Source organism: Lytechinus pictus, unplaced genomic scaffold (assembly GCF_037042905.1).
Source record: "Lytechinus pictus isolate F3 Inbred unplaced genomic scaffold, Lp3.0 scaffold_20, whole genome shotgun sequence".
Taxonomy (NCBI): Eukaryota; Metazoa; Echinodermata; class Echinoidea; order Temnopleuroida; family Toxopneustidae; genus Lytechinus; species Lytechinus pictus.
This window is the reverse complement of record NW_026974141.1, coordinates 8,780,303-8,804,303: the sequence shown is the minus strand read 5'-3', so window position 1 is coordinate 8,804,303 and position 24,001 is coordinate 8,780,303. Positions and strand designations below refer to the sequence as shown.

General features: G+C 37.2%; 1 protein-coding gene across 1 annotated transcript; it reads right to left on the bottom strand.

Annotated features, from left to right (window-relative positions):
* Positions 1-1,981: 1,981 nt before the first annotated feature.
* Positions 1,982-19,984, bottom strand: LOC135157959 (uncharacterized). Its single transcript, XM_064115166.1, has 3 exons — positions 19,703-19,984; positions 10,022-10,137; positions 1,982-2,077 (listed from the first exon to the last, which is right to left on the bottom strand). Exons 1-3 carry the CDS (start codon positions 19,836-19,838, stop codon positions 1,982-1,984), a joined length of 348 nt encoding a protein of 115 aa, XP_063971236.1. The 5' UTR covers positions 19,839-19,984.
* Between the last annotated feature and the right edge of the window lie 4,017 nt (positions 19,985-24,001).

Genomic DNA, 24,001 nt, shown 5'->3' with positions numbered 1-24,001 from the left:
AAAAATTGACCTAACACCAACACCAAAAGGTCAACACTGAACTTGAAATCACCCAATGAGTTTATAGATCCAGCAAGGGGTTTAGGTCAGGCACAGATCCGTGGAGGCTCTTTGCCATCCCCCCCAGAAAAAAATAATAAGTGAATAAATGAAAACAAATAAATCAATAAAATAATAATAATCAATAATAAAAAAAATAAGAATATACATGAATAAATACACTGTAAATAAATAAATCAATTAATTAATAAATTAATTAATAATTCAATAAATAAATAATAAATAAATAAAACAAAAAATGTGAGTGATATCCTTTCCTAAGAAAGTTTTCTCTTTATTTTCTTATTTTTCTTTATTTTTGGCTTCTCAATTATTTTTCTCTGAAAAAGTGCCCCAACCCATTTGCCAATCCTGGATCCACCCCTACTTTCAACTCATGCACTTTAATACTGAGAATGAGATAAATTGAAATAAATGAAGTCATGAACACTCTTCTGGCTTGGAAAAGACACTCTGTTTTTACCTCAGGATATTCATCATCGGTTTGTGCTAGCAAATTTGGATACAGATGCTGGGCAAAATGAATGAACAAAAAGGAAAACAAGCATTAAATGCGCACAATAAATGCTGCCATGGTTGTTACTGAAAAATGTATTACAAATCATTAGTCTTCCTTTTGAAATGCTAATACTAATAACATACAAAAGTTGAATGTTTTTCAAACAGGAAAAATTCCCCTTACAAAAAAAAAATGTTAGTCAAACAAAGAAATTGAAATTCAAACAATGTATCCTGTAGAGATTTTAAAAAACAAAAGGAAAACGCAGGGAAGAAACTCAATAGAAGGCTCAAGTTGAATCAAGTTTGAGATTAATTTGAACCAACTATTGTTGCCCCAGCCATACCAATGAGACCGACTCCACACCGACCAATGATAACATTCAAAATAACATAATATATTTGATTGTCTCGAATTGTGTTTCGTTGGTGTGACTGTAACAACTAAAATACCTGGGACTGTTTCGATTCAGTCACAACTTTATTAATGCCTCATCAAATTGCAATTGATCCAAATCAAACTTGCTGAATCAATTAACTGAATACATCTTGGAATAAAAAATGAAAATGATTTGAATCGATTGCAATGCTTTGAGAAACAGGGCTGTGATAAATATTCTTTCCTGGGCCTGGTCGCATAAACTTTTTCACAATAAAACTCTGTGTCAAACTTAAAAGTCAGGTTGGCACAATCATGTCATTGACTTATAACTTAGGATTAATCTGTTACTGTAAATATCAAAATCAATTACCCTGTTTCTACATGAAAATAGGTATTTTCTATTGCCAAAAAACGAGTTGGAGAAGTCTGAATGCAGATTTCAGTCTGAAAGTGGCAGCCATAAAAATTTCAGTTTCAAAGTATTAGTAAAACAAAACATAAACAAAAACTAGTGACATACTGAATGTTATACATAAATTACAAGAGTAACTGTCATGTGTATTTTATAAATCATTAATTTGTATGTTATTTCACCATGCATGTAAAATGAAATCAATTAATCTGCTGTGGTTCCAGATTGGAATTTCTAAAGACAAACTTTGACAAAACTTTGGGAAAATACACTCTAAAAATGATCACATGACAATGATGCTATCTACGGACATGTAATTAGCACATTTTGATTTTAATCTAATTGGATGTAAAACCAAATACACTCATGTACATTGTACATCATGATTCATAGGCTTACAAATCCAGTTACTCTAAAAAATGTTAATGTAAATCTAACAAAACAGTTTCAATGAATTCAAAGCTGCAACAACATTTCCAAGGTGGAAATGAATATGATAGACTGCCAAATGTCTCATTAGTTTGGTGATGGACAAACCTTGAAACAGTGTTTAATTTAAAAAAATGTAACTTTTTAATGTTCAGGAATGTTCTAGGCTCAAAATATTCATGAACGCACTCAAATGTGTATCATCTCTCGTTCATGTTTGCCAGAATAACTCCAACACTGGAACTACAGACAATTAACTGATAACTTACATGCATTTTATTTTTAAGAAGAGGGGTCTGTAGAAAGAGAAAAATCGAGAAAAAGAGTCGAAACAGTGAGGAAGGCAAAATTTAGTTTTATCAAAGACATTCAGGAAATATCTTTCAGGTGAAACGACATTTGTTCCTGCGACATTTGCTATTAAAGGTTTTAACATCTAAACAGGCATAGGGTTTAGAGTTTATAGGATACAGTTTTTTTTATCAGGATAATGTAAAGATAATAAAGGGATAGGGTATAATTTAGATGTCAGATTTTGTTGGTTTAACAATTAACATGGACATTTTCCATCGCAGCAATTGCCACCAGTGCAAATGTCGTGGAACCATCTGTCAGAACATAATTAAATGTAGGACATCACATAAGTACTTTCTAGTAGGAGGTATGAACAAATGTACTGTACACCATTCACACTGCAAAGTCGGGAATACATGTAGTTCAGTACCAAGGGAGAATTCTTCATGCAGTTTGTTTGAACCAGGAACCTTTAGTTCATGAGCCAGGAGGTCTAACCAACAGAGCCACCATGCAAACATGTACATTACATGTCATATGTACATGTTGGCATGATAACACATCTACCTAGCTGTACATGTAGGCCTTCGTGTTATTCTGACTCAATATATCAAATTCAATTTTATTTGTGCAAAAGATCTGGCAAGGCATGTCATGTTTGTACATTACATAATTGGTGTTAATGAGTAACTTGTCATTCTTGAGGAGATTACATGTACAGCTTCAATGACAGATCACATTATAAAAGATAGCAATTCATTTGGGACAAGAAAGTCAACACCTGACTATATCTCTCTGTAATTTTATTACAACATAAAATAAACATAATTGTCTGATAGTTTGATTTTTATGGGATATTTGTTGCGAGAACTGTCAGAAAATGCAGGCCAATATTCTGGCCATATACATGTAATTGCACTTGAACAGGAGTGTATGTGGTTAAAAATAAGCGGACACACAATATCGACTGTCAGACAAGTGGAATTTAGGTCTAGATACATCGTATCTCCTTCAGTTGGTAGTTATACCAATCAAACAATCAACCAATTAATTAACTAATTTATACGCATCCACACACTCAACCACTTTTTTGTTGAGTTTTTGGTTGTAGAACTCTCTAAAAACCACACAGACCATGCATAGATTTTAGGGAAATATTTGTGGGATAAACGGCTGGTTAGCGCAGTGGGAAGAAGCCTCCATATTGGTGGAGGCTGCAGTTTGCTATTATGCTATTAAAAAATGGTATTAAAGCGATGTTTCTGACACAATGACTGGTAGCAGTTTATCATACAAAAAAACCTGCACCGATTCATAGTTATTAAAAAGAAAATAAACTAAAAATTAGACAACGAGGTTGATTTGCACCTACTGTTTGTCGTATTGCTGCATCTGACAAATTTTTTAACATTTAGCATATAGTTTAACAGCAAAGACAGCTGCAGCCCCCAACTAGATTGGAGGCTAGAAACAAATTTCAGGGATTTGGGGTCATTTCACCTCTGAAACACTACAGAGCCCTGGAAATTAGAAAAAGGGCAGAAAATCAAAATTCACTCCAATGTTAATGCTGGGAAGGAAGGCGAGAGGGAGGAGGAGGGGAGGGGAAGAAGAGGGGAGAAAGGAGAAAGGGAAAAGGAGGAGGCGAGAGTGAGGGAAGGGAAGGAAGGAGAGAGGGATGGGAGAGGAACAGAGCGGAGGGCAAGCGGATAGGGAAAGAAGGAGGGAATGCCAGAAGAAAGGGGGCAGAAAAAGGAGGTAGATAAACTGTGCACTGCACAGGGAAGTGAGCTTCTATAAAACTTAAAGGGGAATGAAACCTTTGGAACAAGTAGGCTTGTGTCGAAACAGAAAAATCAAAGAATAAGAACAAAGAAAGTTTGAGAAAAATCGGACAAATAATGAGAAAGTTATGAGCATTTGAATATTGCAATCACTAATGCCATGGAGATCCTCCCATTGGCAATGCGACACGGATGTGTGATGTCACGTGTGAACAAATTTCCCTTTGATGACTATAAAATACCCCCCAAATGTCTCCTTTTGCTTTTTCTTACAGTGATACAAACTCTTTATCCATGATGTATTCTTTTAAAATCTGTATTACATGCCCTCCTATAGAAAGAACACAGAAAGATAGAAACATAGACAGATCTACTGATATATGTGATAAAAGAAGCAGTTAAATGAAATATATACTTAAGTAATGGGGAGAGTTGTTCACAAACTTGTGACATCACACATCTTTGTTGCATTGCCAATGTGAGGATCTCCAGAGCATTAGCGATCACAATATTCAAAAGCTCATAACTTTCTCATTATTTGTACGATTTTTTTCAAACTTTCGTTGATCTGTTTCTTTGATATTTCTGTTTTCACACAAGCTATCTTGTTTCAAAGGTTTCATTCTCCTTTAAAAGGAAGAGAGAGGAGGGGTGTGAGAGATCAGAAGGGGATCAAAGTGAGAGGTACATGTAGGGAGGTAAAAGGGAGTAAATTGACAAGTTGGTGAGGTAGATAAACTGCATGAAAAAGCACGGCAAAGTTGAGGGGGTGGAAAGGGTGAAAAGACCAAAGGTGAAGGAGAAGTAGATGGGGATGAAGATGCTTACCCCACTGGCTACAAATGCTTTCTGTGCAAAGGCCATGCATGGTATTTTAAAAAGTCAATGGGTTTCAGAAGAAGGGGGACGCAAGGGAAGGGGGCATTCAGGCATTGCATTTACCTGCTCCTGGTATATATTATTCTCCTCACAGGGAGGGAACTTGGGAAAGAGATTCTACAATGATAATGAGTGGATACAAGCTAATAAATGATAGTAGTAAAAAGCACTGGATCTGAGCTTTGGAAATAAAGGAAAAACATTTATATGGAATTTGTGGGTATGCTGTGGAAAAGAGCAGCAATGTATGGATTCATTCAATACAACAGCATGATTACAATTAGAAAGCCTACTACCAAAAGCAAGAAAAAAGGGGGAAGAAAAATATTACAAGTTACAAAATACATGTAAATTGACTACTGCGTACTTTGCAGAAGCTGCCCGTGCACAACATTAATCTGAACAGGATATTACAGATAAATGCCAGTTGTGGTTACGATCTCAAAATGAGTTCGAACAGAATCCATTGAAATGACCACTTAAGTGTTTCGTTTGTATAAATAAAAATATGTGTCAAATGGCTCTGGAAGAAAATGCGTAATTGCTGAGAAATTAGCAAAATAAGCACAGACTTCCATCAAATATTAATACACTGTCCCACATATGCCTTTTTGTGTTTAGTGATCATCAGAATTATTGACTTTCAGCTATTAGATTTCATGATTTCACAAAGATAAGTTTATTTCAATGTACCAGATCTAGATCTATAAGAATATGGTGGCAATAAATCTTGATTTTAAAGACTTTCTCAGGAAACACCTTTTTGATGCAACTACTATCTTTTACCTTTTTTAGTAAAATGGGCAGAAAGAAGAAAAAGGAGAATGAAAATGGGGATCTACCTGGGGCCCGTTGCATAAAACTTTTTACCTGAGAAAACTCAGGTTGTTTTTACCGGAGTTTTTGCCCTGTGTTAAAGTCAATGGCAGAAATCAGACTAACCTCAGTTTTCAGTTTTTACCAGAGTTTTCTCAGGTAAAAAGTTTTATGCAACAGGCCCCTGTACATGTATAATGGACTCATAATCATGGTCTATTCCATGGAGAGTTTTCTGTCAGAAATTAAATAAAAAACACATGAATTTCAATAATAAAACATTAGTATATGATACATTATAGAAATGTATTGAATTCATGAATGTACACCTATTGTAGATGTACATGTATCATTAAAAAAAAAATCACTGCTTATCATTAATACTGTATTTAATGGTTATTTTGTGGTCTAATACTGACATGTAGTTCTGACTCTCGCCTTTCAAACAGAGGGTTGTGGGCTCGAATCCTAGCCATGGCAAGAAGCTTCACCAAGATATTCATTCACATTGTGCTGCACTCGACCCAGGTGAGGTGAATGGGTACAAGGCAGGGTTAAATTACTCGAAGTGCCGGTGATGATAGCTAAAGCAAACAGGGTAATAATTGCAGCGCTACATTGTATGTATCATCAGGCAAAAAGCAATATAAGTCAAGAGCTCTTTTATTATTATCATTATGGAGAAAATCAGGAACGTCTATAATTACTGCCAATACCATACCTTATTATAATAAGGTGAAAATGTATCAATTTCTCCAGTATAAAGGCCATATTATTATTACATGTATGTTATTTGCATTTCAATATATATAGAGAATACAGAATTTTACAAAGAAGTCAAAGAGGAGAACAATTACAATTTTGCATGATATACAGAAAATAAGACCTGGAAGAGAATAAAAGAGGCTGCCTGGGTATGGAAAAGATTTACTCAATTATCATAACCCGCAGGTCTTCCTCCCCAACCCAATCCAGAACAGAATAATAAAAAAAAAAACATTTAATGAAATGAAGGTATTTAGAGCAAAAGTGATACTGTGAACCAGTATATATGGTCAAACATGTGACTTTATCACTTCAGGCCAACCTCCACAAACCCTCCCCTCCCCCCCCCCCCCATCACATCAATACATATCCAAGCAAACCATATGTGCAAACCAAACAAGTGCTCTCTTTTTTTCATAAAATTTAACTAAAACAGGACATTTCAATATTGAATTTCCATCATAAATATTCCATTTCCTCCATATCAAATTCCATCCGTGATTTGCAATTTCAAAGAGTTGGGAGTCGATAAATAAAAATGTCATGTGTTTCCTGTTCAAAATATAAAAATGGTCTAAACCAACATGATTGCACACTTAGGAATGACAAATAAATATTCAACCAGTGATTGAACTTGTGGGTGTGTGTAGACCTACATGTACAAACATGGAGCTAAATTATATAAATATGTATTAGAGCTATTTCAATAATCATCTCCCACTCAATATACATTCCGTTCAGTCAGATAATGATGTTACAATTCGAGAAATAGATTAATACTTTTATACTGAACTATATTTTTCTATAATTAATAAAGCCTGCTATTAACATACATTGTAGCTTTGGTCCACCCAAATGTGTCTATCAGTATCACTAATCCAATATGCTAGATCTATGGCTCGTATTCTGAAGTCGGGTTTAATTTAAACTCTGGTTTAAAGTTGTGGTTTAACTATGGATAGCCAATAGTGGCATATATCTCTAAAAGTATAATTTCAATATATCAGCTCATTTTTCTTTCAAATTATTCTCAACCGTTTTGGAAGGATAAGGTAGATTTCTTCACCATTCAAGAGGTGGGAAAGAGCACAGTAATCATAAAGAAATGTCCACTGTAAGGAAAATTTTGAGAGTTAGCTTTCCATAATTTCAACACAGAGTTTATAGACCATGGTCTATTAAAGTTAAACCGGACTTCAGAATACGGGCCTACATGTATGTACATGTGTATGCCCTATTAAAAAGTTTTTTATGATGTGGAGGATATATGAAATGAAATAAAATCATGCAATTTCATATGGAAATTCATTTTGACTGAACAAGATATCAAGATCTATAAATGTTTCTTCTTTTTAATTAAAATTTTAAAACCTACAAGTATGTCATAACTTTCTTATTTTACATCAAATTTTGATGAAAAATTTCATGAGTTTTTTGTTATTATCATCATCTTATTGAAGATATTAACATGTTGCTTTATAAAACGAAAATCAACTTTAATGGAAAATTTGTTTGTTATTTTTTATTCATCTCTTTAATTGAAAATCAATTTAAGGAAGGTAATTTCATCATCCTTTCTGGAATAACACACCTACATTTTTTATGAGGAAATGTGTATTTGTACAGTGTGTAGGTGACTTCACTGAAAGAAATTTAAACTCTCTCAACTTTCAATAACCTTTGAAAAAAAGCAAAAATAAATCAAAGTGTTTTGGCAGTGACTATAGCTTCAAATTCTAAAGGCCTGGTAATCAAAATTTCATCAAAGTTATCAATGAATTCTTTCGAAACTACAGGATAAATTATTACAGTTATCATAACTTTAATCAGTGTTAAACTTTTAAAAATGAAAAAAATACAGGGCCCTAGTTTAGACAATAAATAAAATTGGATCTATAGATTTTATGTTCCTTTCCCAAAGAACAAGGATGTATAATGCAAATGAAAAAAATATATACATTACTAAGGATTTTGTTATCAATGTGCATAGTTACCAACATTGCACAATCCCTATACATTGTACAATATCTAAAATGAAACCAAATAGTACAGGTATATATATGCCAGCATATTTAATCATTTGAGTGGGTTACGAAGTATGAAGTATCGTTAAGATCAGATGTTATGAGTTCATGATATCCTTTTCATTTTGGCTGGCGCCAGAAGGGAGTAACTCCTTCCATTTTCATACAGCATTAAAGCCTTTATAGTGCTAATGAGATCATGTTACTGACAAGCTTTATGGAGTATACAAAATCAATCTCCAATGGCATCATTTTGAGTTCAAATTATTGTCATTCCCACTGGAGTTTATAAATTCTGAATTAAAGAAATTAAGACTAAATCCTCAACAGCTGTGGCTGAGCTGATTTGGAGTGTCCACCTGAACTGAATTCAAATTATACCAGAATTAAATGTGCACAGTAAAAATTTGAATTTAAATCCTTTAGAGTTGGAAATAATTTATTCCACTCACTGGCGGATCTAGGGGGGCACAGCTGGCCCTCCCCCCCCCCCCCCTTTGAGATGCACGATTAAAATTTGTAATGTAAAAATGCAGTTATAACAGAAGTGTGTGCCCCCTCCTTGTGAAGACCCTTTTTTCTTCTTTGTTTTCATTGTCAAATTTTTCCTTGGAAAAGTGTACCACCCCCCCCCCCCCCCCTTTTGAAAATTCCTGGATTCACCCCTGATTCCACTATTACCTAAATTTCATGAGGGGGAAGCAGAAAATAACAGAAAGAAGCCAGGGGAGCGGGGTGGGGCCAGGAGGAACATGGAAGGGTGAGGCCATCACCCCTTCATGTAATGGCTGAGTTTTAATTGATCCTTACCATTAGAAAGAGATGAAGAAAGCATAAAAAATACTCTTCTTTTCACAATATTATGACATTCATTAGGAGGACATACAGAAAATAACAGAAAAACCAAAGGAGCAAGATTTGGCCAAGAGGAACATACATGTAGAGTGTACACATAGAAGGGGTGGTCATTACCCCTTCATTAAGTGGTTGGTTTTCCATGGCATTAGAAAAGAGATGGAAAAAAGCATAAAAATGAAGCTATTCTCCTAGGAGTCCCTATATTGTAACATACCCAAAACTATAAAATTTACTAAAAGGGAAAACAAAACATTAAAAAGAGACCAGGAGAGCAGGGTGTGGTCAAGAGGGACATGAAATGGTGTGGTCATTACCCCCTTCATGGAACGGGTGGTCCCCCTTGTCATTAGAAAGAGATGGAAAAATAAAATGAAGCTAAATTCTTTATCTAATACTAAAAAATTCACTCGAAGGGAAAACAAAAAATGAAAAAGAGACTAGGGGTGGGTGTAGTCAAGAGGAACATGAAAGGGTGTTGTCATTACCCCCTTCATGGAGTGGTTGGTTCTCCTTATACAGATGGAAAAAAGTATCAAATGAAGCTATATTCTTCTATTCCCTAAAACTACAAACTTCAGGGAAAACAAAATGAAAGAAGAGACCAGGGGTGGGTGTGGTCAAGAGGGACATGAAAGGGTGTGGTCATTACCCCTTCATAGAATGGGGGGTCCCCCTTGTCATCAGAAAGAGATGGAAGAAAGGTACAAAATGAAGCTATTCCCATATTTAAAAAATATCAGAATGGGAAACAAGAAATGAAAGCGAGAGACTAGGGGATCAGGGTGTGGTCTTGAGGAACATCAAAGGATGTGGTCATTACCCCTTCATGGAGCGGTTGGTCCTCCTTGTCGTTTGGTGGGCCATCTTGGTTCTCCGTCAGTTCAATCTCCTGCGGATTAGCGGCTGCTGCTCCATCAGCTTGCACTCCTTCAAACCCTGTGAGTGAAAAAAAAACAAAGAGGAAAAGGAAATAATTGTACAGGGGTTCGTAATATCACAGAAAAAATATGGGTAGGGTTTGTAGAGGGTTTGCTACATGTACATGTAACTATGATAATTAAGCCTTTCATAGACAATCCACAAACCATGATAATAAAAACAGGGCAAAGTTGTACCATTAAAAGTACGGTGTTATTAAAAAAAAGCAGTCTGTGTAAAAATCTCAACTTCTGGTTTTAAAAATACACCATGATTTTTTTTAGCATAACACCAAATAGTTGTTAAAATACCAAACACAATGCTGCCGTACTTTGGCAAAAGGAAGCAAGTTAATACAGAAGTATCATTTGTTGTAAATAAGCAATGTGTGTTCGTCATTTTAGGCGTCAAAGCAATTTAACAGCATATTTTCTTCAATATCTTTCCATAAAACGATCATTTCTTCCCCAAATTTTGCCTGAACGTGCAACATACAAAGGGTGTTTAGGAAACAGCAATAAGTCAAATCTGACTGATGTGTCACTTGCTTCCTTTAGCCAAAGTTGGGCAGAATATGTAATCTATTATGCATACATGTAAACTATAAACTGTTTACTCTTTACTGCAACATTGTAGTTCCAACAGAATTTATGTATGTATGTAAAAACACAACTGTTTTGTACCTAGTTTTGTACCTTTTTTTAATTCTATTTTCAGGGGGGGGGCTACTTTTCAGAACCTACAGTATGTATACTGCATACAGTAAATCTGCAACATTTGAATGGGGATTTTTCCAGGGCACTTGAGAGCATTTCGGGGGCTAAATCGTCCTGAGCCCCCTGTTTATTTTTTTATGCTTGGCACAACACAGTAAAAACGCTGTTTAAGATTTTATACAACGCTGTTTACTATATGAACCTTACAGTATTTGTTTAACCGTTTAAACAATCATGTTTAATTTATTGACAATTAGATATTGAAAATTAAACTTTGTTGCTTAAGATTTAAACAGTTGTTTAAACTGTTTAAACAATTACTGTAAGGTTCATATAGTAAACAGCGTTGTATAATTTTTTTTTACTGTGAATGAACAGTATGCAGGCAAACTCTGCAATTATACCCCCCCAAAAAAAAAAAATCATTACTCGCTTTGTACAAAAATTGTAATTTGTATTGACTTTTGAAAAACCACATCCTACATGTACTCCCAAGGTGAGAGTAAGATTTTTGTTTGTTTTTGTTAAATGTCGATTTATCATCACACAGCATATCTATCATTGAAGAATGCACACAATATTTGGGGACATCCCGATAGACCGCGGGTCCGATAGACCGCGGGTCCGTTAGACCGCGGGTCCGATAGACCGCGGGTCCGATAGACCGCGGGTCCGATAGACCGCGGGTCCGTTAGACCGCGGGTCCGATAGACCGCGGGTCCGATAGACCGCGGGTCCGATAGTCCGCAGTGTGTGTAAAATTATGATCATATATATCAAATGTCATCGAGAGGTCCAAAGGTCAAATGATACGAGGCCATGGGGTTCTATCAGGTGCGGATCCATGGGGGGGGGGGCCGAGGGGGAACTGCCTTAGCCCCCCCCCCCCCCACCCCCAGCTCAAAAAAAGAGGGGGGAAGAGGGGAAAAGGGAGAAAATAAAAAAAGAAAGAGGAAGATGGGAAAAGAAGAGAATAGAAAAGAGAGTACGAAGGAGAAAGGAAGAGAAGAAAAAAAGAGAAGAAAAGGGGGAAAGGAAAGACAAAGAAAATGGGAAAAGAAAAGGGGAAAGAAGAGAAAAAAAGAGAGGATGGAAAAGGAAGAGAAGAAAAGAAAGGAGAATGGAAAAGGAGGAAAAAGAAGAAAAAAAAGAGGAAGGAAGAGAAGAATATTTAAATAGAGGAAGATGGGAAGAAAGATAAGAAAAAAGAGAGAGAGGAAGAGGGGAAAAGAAGAGAAGAAAGCGAGAAAGAGGGGAAGGGGGAGGGAGAGAAGAAAAAAAGATCAAAAGAAAAAAGGGGGAAAGGAAAGAAAAGAAAAAGGGAAAAGTAAAGGGGAAAGAGAAAAAAAGAGGAAGAGGGGAAAAGAAAGAAAAGAAAAGAACGGAGTAAGGAAAAGGAGGAAAAGAAGAAGAAAAAAAGAGGAAGGAAGAGAATAATATTTAAAGAGAGAGGAAGATGGGAAAAGAGAAAAAAAAAAGAGTAAGGGGGGAGGAAAAGAAGAAAAACGAGAAAAGAGAGAGGAAAAGAGGGAAAGAAAAGACAGAAAAAGAGAAGAAAAGGGGGAAAGAAAAGATAGGGGAAAAAGAGAAGAAAAGGGGGAAAGGAAGACAATAAATGAGAGAAGAAAAGGGGAAAATAAAGAGAAGAAAAAGAGAGAGAGAGGAGGAAAAGAAGAGAAGAAGAAAAGGGGAGAGGAAGAGGGGGAAAGAAAGAGAGAAAGAAAGAGAAAGGAAGGAAGGGGAATGAGGATAAGAGAAAGAAAAAAAGAAAGAAATGGAGATGGGAAACGGAAGAGGGAGATGTTGACCTGGACGTCGATTTGATGGCGCCAAAATGACGTTCGAACATTAGGGCGCCGAACTGATGTTTGAACAGGAGGTGCACCAAATTGATATTCGAACTAGGGGAGCGCTAATTTGAATTTTGACCACATGGCGACAAATACATGTTTCAGAGAGGGGGAGGGAGGGCAAAGTTATATTTCACATGGGGGCGCCAAGTTTATGTTCAACCGAGGGCGACAAATTGACCTTGAACTTAGGGGGCTTAATGCAAATTCATTTTTGACCGGAGGCGCAACATTGCTCGTATTGCCTGTTTATAGTGAAATATATGTCCTGCCCAAAAAAACTTAAATTAATGCGGCTGAATTAAAATATCCCGTTTTTACGATAACAGACAAAACCAATGTTTTCGAGTTTTAAGTCTGTTTAGCAAGATAGATACCCTGTTCAGGGTCACAAAAAAGGGTTATTATCAAATTCAGCTCGCGCTACGCGCTCGCAATATTTGATTAATGAGGTATGCATCCTCTGCATCAATCCCACATGTAAGTGTTAGTGTTTTTCAAGTCAACATACTAGTACATTTGGCCGATCCAGGGGGCAAAGATTCCCCCCCCCCATGGTGGCGCAAAAAAGGGGTAAGAAACAGAAAAAAGAGAAAAAGGACAAGCAATTAGAATAGGAATTATACCTTAGTCTTTCTTAAGTCAGTATATAAAAAAATTGAGCTCGCGCTTCGCGCTGGCATCAATAAATTGTTTAGTTATATACGCATCCCGACCTCACAGTTTTTTATGCGAACGAGAAGCACAAGCTGAAAATATTTGATATTCTAACCTGACAACTGAAAATGTATTTTTCATTTCATCAAGTTTTCAGCTAGCGCTTCGCGGTCGCATTCATTTCTTAATAGATATGCATCGTGTTCATCATAACAACTACTAACATAGGCGGATCCAAGCGGCCCGAGGGCAACCTCCCCCCTATTGACAGAGCAAATAAATTGGGAAAAAACGGGGAAAGAAAAAAAGGGGGTAAGAAAGGAAAAAAAAGAAGACGAAACATAACAGGAGGAAGACGAGTGAATAAAATAAGGTCAGGAGAAGACTTGGAAAACAATTTTTGAAAATATTTAATGTCATTATATTAAAGTTTCGCTCGCGCATCGCGCTCGCATTGCCTGTTCGATGAGATAAATATCTTGCTCAATATGCTGATATGTAGTTTAAAATATCAAGTTTTGATATCAATATACAAAACATAATTCAGCTCGGACATCGATCTTTCATTATTTTGTTTTATTTACCGTTTTATGGTTTGAATCAACATTTACAACATTTTGTGCGCTCGCACTATTTGGCAAGTAGGCCTTCCTATTGTCTTTTTGTATTTCATATAAGATTTTCTAAATATACCTTTTCAGGTGTCTCGATTGTAAAAAAAATAATAATAAAGGCCTATGAGCTAGCGCTGTGCGCTCGCATTTTGATTGATGAGTTATGTATACCTATATATTAATTCTATAACAAACTACTTAAATCCCCCCATTAAAAAATTCCGGATCGCGATTTGCGCTCGCATTATTTGCTAAAAATATATCAACCAATGAATCCTATTCATGATTACAAAAATACTTAAAATATCCAGTTTTCAGGCCTCATGCACTGTCAACAAATGTCACACACTAGGCTTAACAGTTTAATAAATATTAAATAAAATTTGTATAAATTCATAATAACTAAATTGTCCCTTTTTCAGAAATAAATATCGACAAGTTTTAGGAAAAGAAATAGAAGACAGTCATCATTCTTATATGATGACAAAATGTCCTTAGGCCTAAAATGTCTCGATCCTAGGTCAAAATAATAATAAAATATCAGCTCGCGCTTCGCGCTCGCATTATTTATATAGTGCTATCAAATTTCACTATATACACAGTGCTGTAAACAGTGCTTAAATTGACCCTTTTCATATCGGAATTTCAAATATTATTTTCAGCTCGGGCTCTGCGCTCGCATTATTGATTTTTATGATGAAAAATGAAATGTATTCAGATTGCCAGGATTCTGTCGAACTCTAAAACACGCGCACGCATGTTTTTTTTAGATACAAAGCTTGATCTTATTTCAAAATGTGCTAAAATTATCCAGTTTCGGATCAGAATATCAAAAATTTTCTGCTCGCGCTTTGTGCTCGCATTATTATTGTAAAAAGATACAAAAAATTACCCATGCTTTTTCATGATTGACAAACATGAATCGAATGTCCCATAGGTGGATTTGAAATCTCATCTTTTTAGGTTGGAATATAAAAAATGTTCAGCTCGCGCTTCGCGCTCGCATTATTTAATCGTTGAAATATGTATCGTCTTAATGGCTAACTACAAAACATCCTTAACAGGTCCCTTTTCGACCAGGCCAGAACGAATATTTAACATTTCTGCTCGCGCTTCGCGCTCGTGGTAATTATCTAGTTACATACGCGTCCTGTTCAGGTTCACAAACATTGCCCAAAATGTTCAATTTTCAGGACAAAATACATGAAATTTCATTTTTAGATTACATAGGGCTTAAGAGATTATTACACATTTATGTGGCTTATAAATTAAAGCTAGGACTGTTAGGACATGGGCGTTTTGCCCACCCCCCCCCCCCAAAAAAAAAAAAACAGAGAGAATCAAGACTAAGAAAAAATAGAGAGAAAAGGAAATGGATTAGGATGAAATATAATATTATTTACCAAATATTATGTCAAAATCTATCACAACCTTGTATTTTTGTAATAAAAATGTCGGCATATTTGCTTGCTCGCTTCGCTCACTGGCAACTTCTTATTAATTTTATGCGATACACCATATCGAGCCCCCTCGAAATTGTTGGCTCATTACGGCACTGGGACAACCCCTTCAAAGAAAAAAAATCAACTTTGAGCGGCCGATCGGGGAAAATATGGGTGAAAAAATGGCCCCTCCCCCTATTGGCGGAAGCTGGGTCCGCCCCTGACTTAGGCTTTCAGGATATAATACATGAAAAATCTATTTTAAAAAATCAGATCGCGCTTCGCGTTCTCATTATTTATTTAGGCCATGTGAGATACCTCAATGTGTTTTTAAGAATGAAATCTCAGATTTTCTTTAATGTCTACCCCCCTCCCACTTCATTTATTTTTATTGAACTTGGTGCCGTCGCCACCCCCCCCCCCCCCCCCCGTGCACCCATGCTGAATAAATACGCCACTGATGAGGAGAATTAGTCGATTGCTTCGAGATTGCATTATTCCCAAGAGGTTATCATTAATATTATTGAAGGGTATTCTAAATCGACAGTACATAAACTACAGCTCCCGTTCACACAATATTCTAGTAGGGCCTACTCTGGTTAGAAGTTACACCAATTTGAACCCCCCCCCCCCATCGCTCGTGCTTCGCGCTCCCATTGATATCACATTATATATTGATGGATTTTTTTTTTATAGAACACATGAAAAAGTGGTCTTTGTTTTTTTTAATGTGATTATAAGATAATTCAAAATCCATTTAAGGCACTTAAGTTAGCCTGGCCAGGAGGGAGTGGGCGCCATTTTTCGAAAAGTACACATGGGCGCCAAAAATCAAATTCCTCCCCTCCCTCCCAACGAAATCCTGGATCCGCGCCTGGGTTCTATAACAATAACCCAATTAGGGCAATCACCCCCTGACAACTACTTCAAGGAAAACATTATCCCCATATTTTTACCGCCGGGGACTGTTACCCCCCCCCCCCCCTCCCCCGGAAATTTACTCTCCAGACAATTACCCCGGATAATTACCCCTAGTATGGAGCCTTGAAAATGCTATCAACGTGAAGACATGGCGTGGTACTTTATCTTGTCATGTCTTAATTAATCATTGGTGGCGGAAGGCAAAAAATGTAGGGGGTCCACCTGATATTTTGGGATGGACACAGGTAAAAATTTTGACAAGCAAATCAACCAAAATTTATAGGAGGGACCATCAAAATTTCTTGACAAGAAAAAAAAAGGTTATCAACCAAAATTAGGGGGGGGGACAAAAAGATTTTAGGGGGGCCCACCTCAATTTAGGGGGGGGGACGTAGAAAACAAATTGACAAGCAAACAAAAAGGTTCTCAACTAAAAATCTAGGGGGGACCGTCCCCCACCTCAAATTTAGAGGGGAACCCCCCCCCCCCCGCTTCCACCGCCTAAGTAATTAATACGCTTATTATTTCGACATAGCGATATATTCTATCTTGTCAAGTCGATATGTCCACATGGCGAGATATGAAGTGTACAAGTCCCGGCGAGAATCCCGATATATCGCCTTGTTGACATGTAACTTTTTATAAGTGGACTGACTTGGCAGGATAACGTATCGCGCCATGCGGACATAATAAGCTTATTTAGTCGACAAGGCAAGATAAAGTATCTCGCCATGTCGTCAAGTCGATGGCATTTTAGAGGCTCCGTATGGCGTCTAGAGGGTAAATTTCCGGGGGGGGGGGGGGGGTAACAGTCCCTGCACGATAAAAATATGGGGATAATATTTTCCTTGAAGTAGATGTCAGGGGGCGATTGTCCTTTGGGTCATCGTTATAGAACCCCATGGACTTGTATCATTGGCCTTTTGACCTCTTGATGACATTGGATCTCACTATTATCCTGATAATAATTTTACACACACCGCGGACTATCGGACCCGCGGTCTATCGGACCCGCGGTCTATCGGACCCGCGGTCTATCGGACCCGCGGACTATCGGACCCGCGGTCTATCGGACCCGCGGTCTATCGGACCCGCGGTCTATCGGACCCGCGGACTATCGGACCCGCGGTCTATCGGACCCGCGGTCTATCGGACCCGCGGTCTATCGGGCTGTAACCCAATATTTGTGTACTTTTATCTATAAATCCTGCAAATATTGGGCTATTTCTTTAAACGGGTCATGTGGTCCAGTGGTTAGAGCATTGGACTCGTAATCGCAAGGTTGTGAGTTCGAATCCCCACTCTGCCCTTGTCTCCACTTTGATGAAAAGACCCCAGAGTAATGTCTGTCGTCCATAACGTCAGTCACTATGACTGATTAAACCAGACGTAAAATGTTTCCTACATGTAGGTAATTGGTTATATACCAGCTTGGCGTTTACCAGCAAACTGCTGTCCTGTCGAGTTCCTATGGGAGTTACCATAAACACAAACAGAAACACCGGTTGTGGAGCAGATTGACGAATAGCCGATATATTGAGGTTTAAACAAAATGCAAATGACATAGTGAAATAAAAGCTGGACTTCCCTGCCTAATAGTAGACACAGCTGTGATAGAGTTGGCCTTCATATCAATATTCATAAACTGTATCTCATGGATCAAAGCTCCTCTAATATATTACAGATATTGATTTTCCCCATCATTGCAGTGCTTCGTAAAATAACAAGGTACATTACATTGTACATGTATGTTGGCCTACAATGTACATGTACATGTAACTCAGGGGGCGCGGAACGGTTTTCAAAGTGGGGGGGCTGACCATGCAAAAAATCACAATCAAATGGTCATTTTTACGTTTTTGTACACGGTTTTAGAAAAAAGTGGGGGGCTGAAGCCCCCCAGCCCCTGTAACTTTGCTATTACTATACATGTACATGAACCTCAGAAAGTCTGGAAAAGGCCAGGAGAGCATTTCAAGATCAACTGTCCTGTGTAATAAGCTACTGAAATCCTTGCATCTGATTGGTTGTTGGATATTTTTACCTGTGAAAATCACTAACTAGATTTTTTGTGAAAGACTCCTCATGGAGACTAAGTTTTTATGTCATAATATAGGCCTTTGCCTGTATATTCGGGTTCATAGATATACATGTGTACTGTACATGTACTAGTATGTACACTCCGTGCACAATGATTTTATTTCAAACATATAAGAACCATAAAACATTGGCTAGGGAACGTTTTCTTTAAATTGCCATTAGTAAAATAAAGACCAACACTAAGAGCCTCAGATGGAGTGCAATACATGTACACTGTAGTCTCGAAAATACTTCTCTATGTTATTGCAAATGAATCATATTCAAGTGCCATAGAACTTGTATATAGTTGTAATGCAGTATTCAAAAAATGCATACAGTAAATATTGCATTCTTCTCTGCATGCTAGAATCACAGCAGTATATTTGCAAATCCTTCATACTTTATGCATATTATCAAATCATCCTTCAGAATTGTCATGGGTAAGAGCCCATTAACAATGTGTGTGCAGCAATACAAAAGGTTCCCAAATTTCCTCCAGACATAGAGTAATACACATATGCAAACTAAACAGGATAGTGTATTTTGTTTGTTACAAGTACTGTCTATAGGGGGACATCAACGGGCATGTATTGACCTACACATACTTTTCACAGAGAAGCATTGATAGCATGAATGCTACATAATAAACTCTGAATTACTACTAGAAAACAAATCTACATACTTGGGGAGACTCGGTGGAGCGGTTGCAAGTGTGACTCACTGCCCAACTTGTACAGTATGTATGTCCTTTCTGTCAAAAAGGGGGTGTGGCACTTCGTGACCATAAAGAATCAAGCCAAGCACTGTATTGCATTTGTGATTTTATCTTCTGTTGCCTTTATTGTAGGCCCAAATGTCAGCCCACACAGAGAAAGAGAAGAGAAGTACTGCACAGCGGTTTTCTAAAGCACACAGTTACATAGCAAAATAGTACCGTATTTCAAAGATAAAGAGAAAATACAGAGTACATGTACATGTACATAGATTATCCTCGGACTGTTGGACAGAACGATATCAGGTTCTTTTTTGGTCCAGAAAGCGTGGGTCAATTAGCGGAATTCTTACCAATGAGTATAGGATCAGCTGCCTGTGACTTGGTCACTGCGAAATACATGCTTGCTACAGTGCACTATCCAAAACTATCTCATCTTGTTGATGTCACAAACACACTGAATACAGCACACTAAAGTCCAAGCCTCAATTCAACTACTGTAGTTGACGGTTGAAAATAACCCCTTTAACTACAGCTATTGATGATCTATCTAAAGTAATTACGTCTTAGAGATTAGAAGTGGCTATCGTACCAATGGTTTGAGGGGGTGGCGCCGCAGCCGGTTCGGAGGTGTCGTCGGTCTCGGTGTACGACTTGTAGCTCTTCAGAATCGCTTCCTCGTCTTGTTTCTTTTTGCCAAGTATACTACTTGGGCGAAAGGTGCTCATCACAGTGTATTCCACCGAATAGCTCGGCCTCTCTACACAATACAGGAATTTGGCTCAATCTGTCAATTTCTATATCCACGTACGTAGGATCCAAAGTTTAGATCATTAGGCCCGGATCAGACTGAGCGCATTAGAATTAAACACACCTATTTTGTTTACACATCCATTGGTGTTCCTTGTGGTCCAAACTCCGTAGAATTCTATTCAGACCCCATTAAACTTCCTCATCTGTGGAATGTTTCACAACAGTATTGTGTAAAAAGTGGCCCAATGATACGTGTACATGCATGGATGCATTAAGGAATAATGTTCCCCCGAACAGGGTAGACACAGTGATGTCAATTTGGGGGGAGGTTATTTTTCACGCTTTTGCAATTGCTGAATTTGGGTGCTATCTCTTTTAAGTGCTACTTTAGGGTAATTTAGCACATTTTTTCATGAAAAGATTATATTTTATTCTAATTCTTTTTCTTGAATATTGTTTGTGACAGATCTTGGGGCTACTCTAGAAAAGATGGTTGCCCTTGCAAAACATTCAATTTGGAGAAAAATAATCATCAGTTCCCGAAGTGTACTTTGTAAATGTAGGTCCATCATTCTGAGTACATCCTCAAAATACTCTAAAACTTTAACTTTTCATTTCTTTTTAAAGAAGCGAATACTTTTAATATATAAATAGGCATGGTTTTATTGTCAAAGGGTCTGATTTCATAGACTGCAAATCAACCATTCAAGCATGTTATAAGTTCTTATGGACTTTGGACCTCAAAGGGTTAGGTATTTGTACACAAGCAATAATGGTAAACACTGGCTTGGTAACTTTGTGCTCAGCTCTGCCCTTTAAAAACCATCCTCATTAATTTTGTTTGAAATGAGAACATCTTATTTTTAATTAAATTGGGCTCTCAAAGATCCTGCCACGACCCAACTATTAAACTAATGTCAAACCTGCCAACATTTAGTTCAACCCCCCCCCCCCCAAAAAAAGGGGGGGCCAACTAATCCTAATTGTCATTGTGTTGCCTACTTTTTTTTTTCAATTGGCGATTGGCACAGTAAAACATCATCCGTATTACACGGGAATTAAACAAAAACACAGAATCACCCATTTTTAGGCCTTACAATGTACATGTGATGGGAAAATTAATAAAACATGCTATAAAAAATGCTATAAACATCAGAACGGTTTTGAAAGAGGGGATGCTGAAAATGCAACAAATCATGATCAGATGGTCAATTTAACATTTTTGTTCAGTTTGGTGAAAAAAAATGGGGGCTGAAGCATCCCCGGTTCCGCAGCCCCTGCTTTATAGGGTTTATATTCTGAACTAAAGCTCTGGGCCCCATCTTACAAAGAGTCACGATTGATCCAATCAATCTCAAGTATATGGAAATCCATCAATGTCATAATTTTTTCTTTAGAAAATTTGCGCAATGTCCTTTGAAAACAAAGAGAAGCATACTGAATTTTCAAGAAAAGAGCAAATGATTCTTTTCGCCATGAGCCCCCCCCCCCCCCTTTATTTTTCTCATTTATACCAAGAAGACTCTGTTTGCTAAATTTTAGCCTTCTGACTCAGTAGTGCATCATGGGAGAATGTTGGGGGTGGACATGTTTAGGAAATGGTTGTCAAAAACAGAATTGCCCACACGATGACTAGAGTCACTAAACTCTGCACTCCCACAATCAAAATGCCCTGGAGGACAATTTCCCCAGCCCCATTCGAACCCAAAATGCAAAGAAACTATTCAAAGTTAAATAAAACACTGCTCTCATAAAAAACTAAAATTGGCCCTTTGATACCTTTTGATTTAATAAGATTATTTGAACCCCCAATATTTCCATTTCATAAAAATGTTCTGGCATTGAATTCTAGTGTCAGGGTTTTTCTCGTTGAAGTAAATTGTACAAATAGACGCCCACACTGGTATTTGAATAAAAGCAAAGTACACACCTACATGTACATACAGCATACATGTATGAAGTGTAATTGGAAATGAAGCAGAAAACTGTCTCTTCCAATAAACATGAAAAATTCAAGTGCAGTACAGTTTTTACAATTGCACAAATTTATTGATCTTCAATGTTCAAGAGATACTGTATACATGCACAAGATGCACAAAGCAGTTCAGATAAATCCAGGTCATGAATACATACATGTACATGTATGATACAGTATCAAAAGTTTAAATTCTAAAACTTTATTGGCTTCACCCTAATAACAAATATCATAACCTACAGTGTAGGCTACATTACATAAACCAAATGTTAGCTTTTGTTTTAATGTCTTCAAATTTACAGGTGGCTAGTGGCCCAATACAGGGTCATGACATTTGCTCCGGTGACATTTGCTCTGCTCTCGATTCCACACACCAATCGAATGGCCAAAATTCAACCCTGCACTGTAAAAAATATTGGGTAAATTTTTTACCACCACGAGGGTAATTATGTGTCCAACCATTGAGTTTGAGCAGTATTTTACCCAATGTGGGAAGCATATTGTCCAGTTAAAGGTTAAAAAATAAGCAGCAATTACTTTATAGAATGGGTAAAATTTTCATCACACTGGATAAATAAAAATGCCAAAAAGAAATGCCCAATGTTGGTTGGACACATAATTACCCTCATGAAGCACTTTTACCCAATATTTTTAAAGTGTGGGTTTTATACCCTACCCTAAACCTATATGTAAAACCTTATTGCAACCCTAACCCTACATGTGTACGTACACCTTTTAGAAGAAATTATTAAGCCAGGAGCAATTATCGCACGAGCTATTAAATGTTGTGTCACCCAATAAAGGTATTGTGCCAACGTGAAATCTACGGTGGCTCGGTGGTAGGACGCCGCCTCATGATCGGGAGGTCAGGGTTCAACCCCCAGCCTACAGGTAGTGGTACCCAAGACTCATAGAAATGGGACCTTCTGCCTTCTTGCTAGGCACTCGGCATTAATTTAGATTAGAGAACTTGGTTAATAATAACATGTTATGCTATGCAGGGCCAGTTGGTAGAGCAGTTTGCTTTAATAGAGCTGAAGTGGCTACCCTGGGTAAAATAGTTGTTATTACTAGAAATACTTCCATGTCGGCCCAAATTCACAAATGTGGTTTTGAAAACCATTGGTTGAATCCATGGTTTATGCAGATCTCATACATAAATTACGCTTTAAAAATTTGCCGCGAATATTGACAAATGTCCAATACTGATTCACGCTTTTGTCAGTGCGGCAAATTGACACCTGCTACCATGGTATAAGTATGCTATTTTATTCATAAGTCAATTGCTTTGAAACTGGATCATTACAATTCAAAGCAGTGGACTCATGAATAAGATAAGAATACACAACCATGGGAACAAGGCGTCAATTTGACAAAATGTGACAAAAGTGCGCAAAGCATTGGATATTTTTAATATTCGTGGCAAATTAAAGCATAATTTATTCAGGAAATCTGCATAACCCATGGGTTCAACAGATGGCTTTCAAAACCACCTGTGTGAATTTTGGCCATAAAGACTCACCATTATTGACATGATGTATGTCGTGGCCAGGAGGGTAGACTTTGATCCAAGACTTACTTTCAGAGTTTTTCTCTGACATAGCAGCAAATCAAAATGAATATTCTCTCTTTAAAAGCACCTTTCAAAACCTCAAGACAATCAATGTCAGAGTAAAGAGCGAAGATCGGAAGATCTGCGCTTGTTGTAAAATGAAACAAAACACTCTCTCCAACAAAGCATACGAGCTGAGGAAATTTTCAACATTCGGAGAGACCAGAAGATCGCAATCTTTCCAACGTAAGTTCACACATCGAAGAACAATTCAAAGTCTTTGTATGATCAAAATCATACAATATCAGAATGCACTGAAAATCATAACTTTGAACAAAAAGAATGAGTTTTTAAAATCCTACTTCACTAGAAAGCAGCACATTGTTTCTGGAAAAGACGGTTGATGTCTACCGGTAAGCTGTGGAAAATTGTTTATTACACCAAGGCCCTTATATTTTATGTACTGTACATATACACATACGAATCACAATTTAATTTGACACCTAAACACAAGGGCGTGTGCTTAGTTTAAGTACGTTAAACTGCACGCAAGTATTGATAAAATCAGCTTTTAATACCCATCATACGCATTCGTGATACCAGCATACATA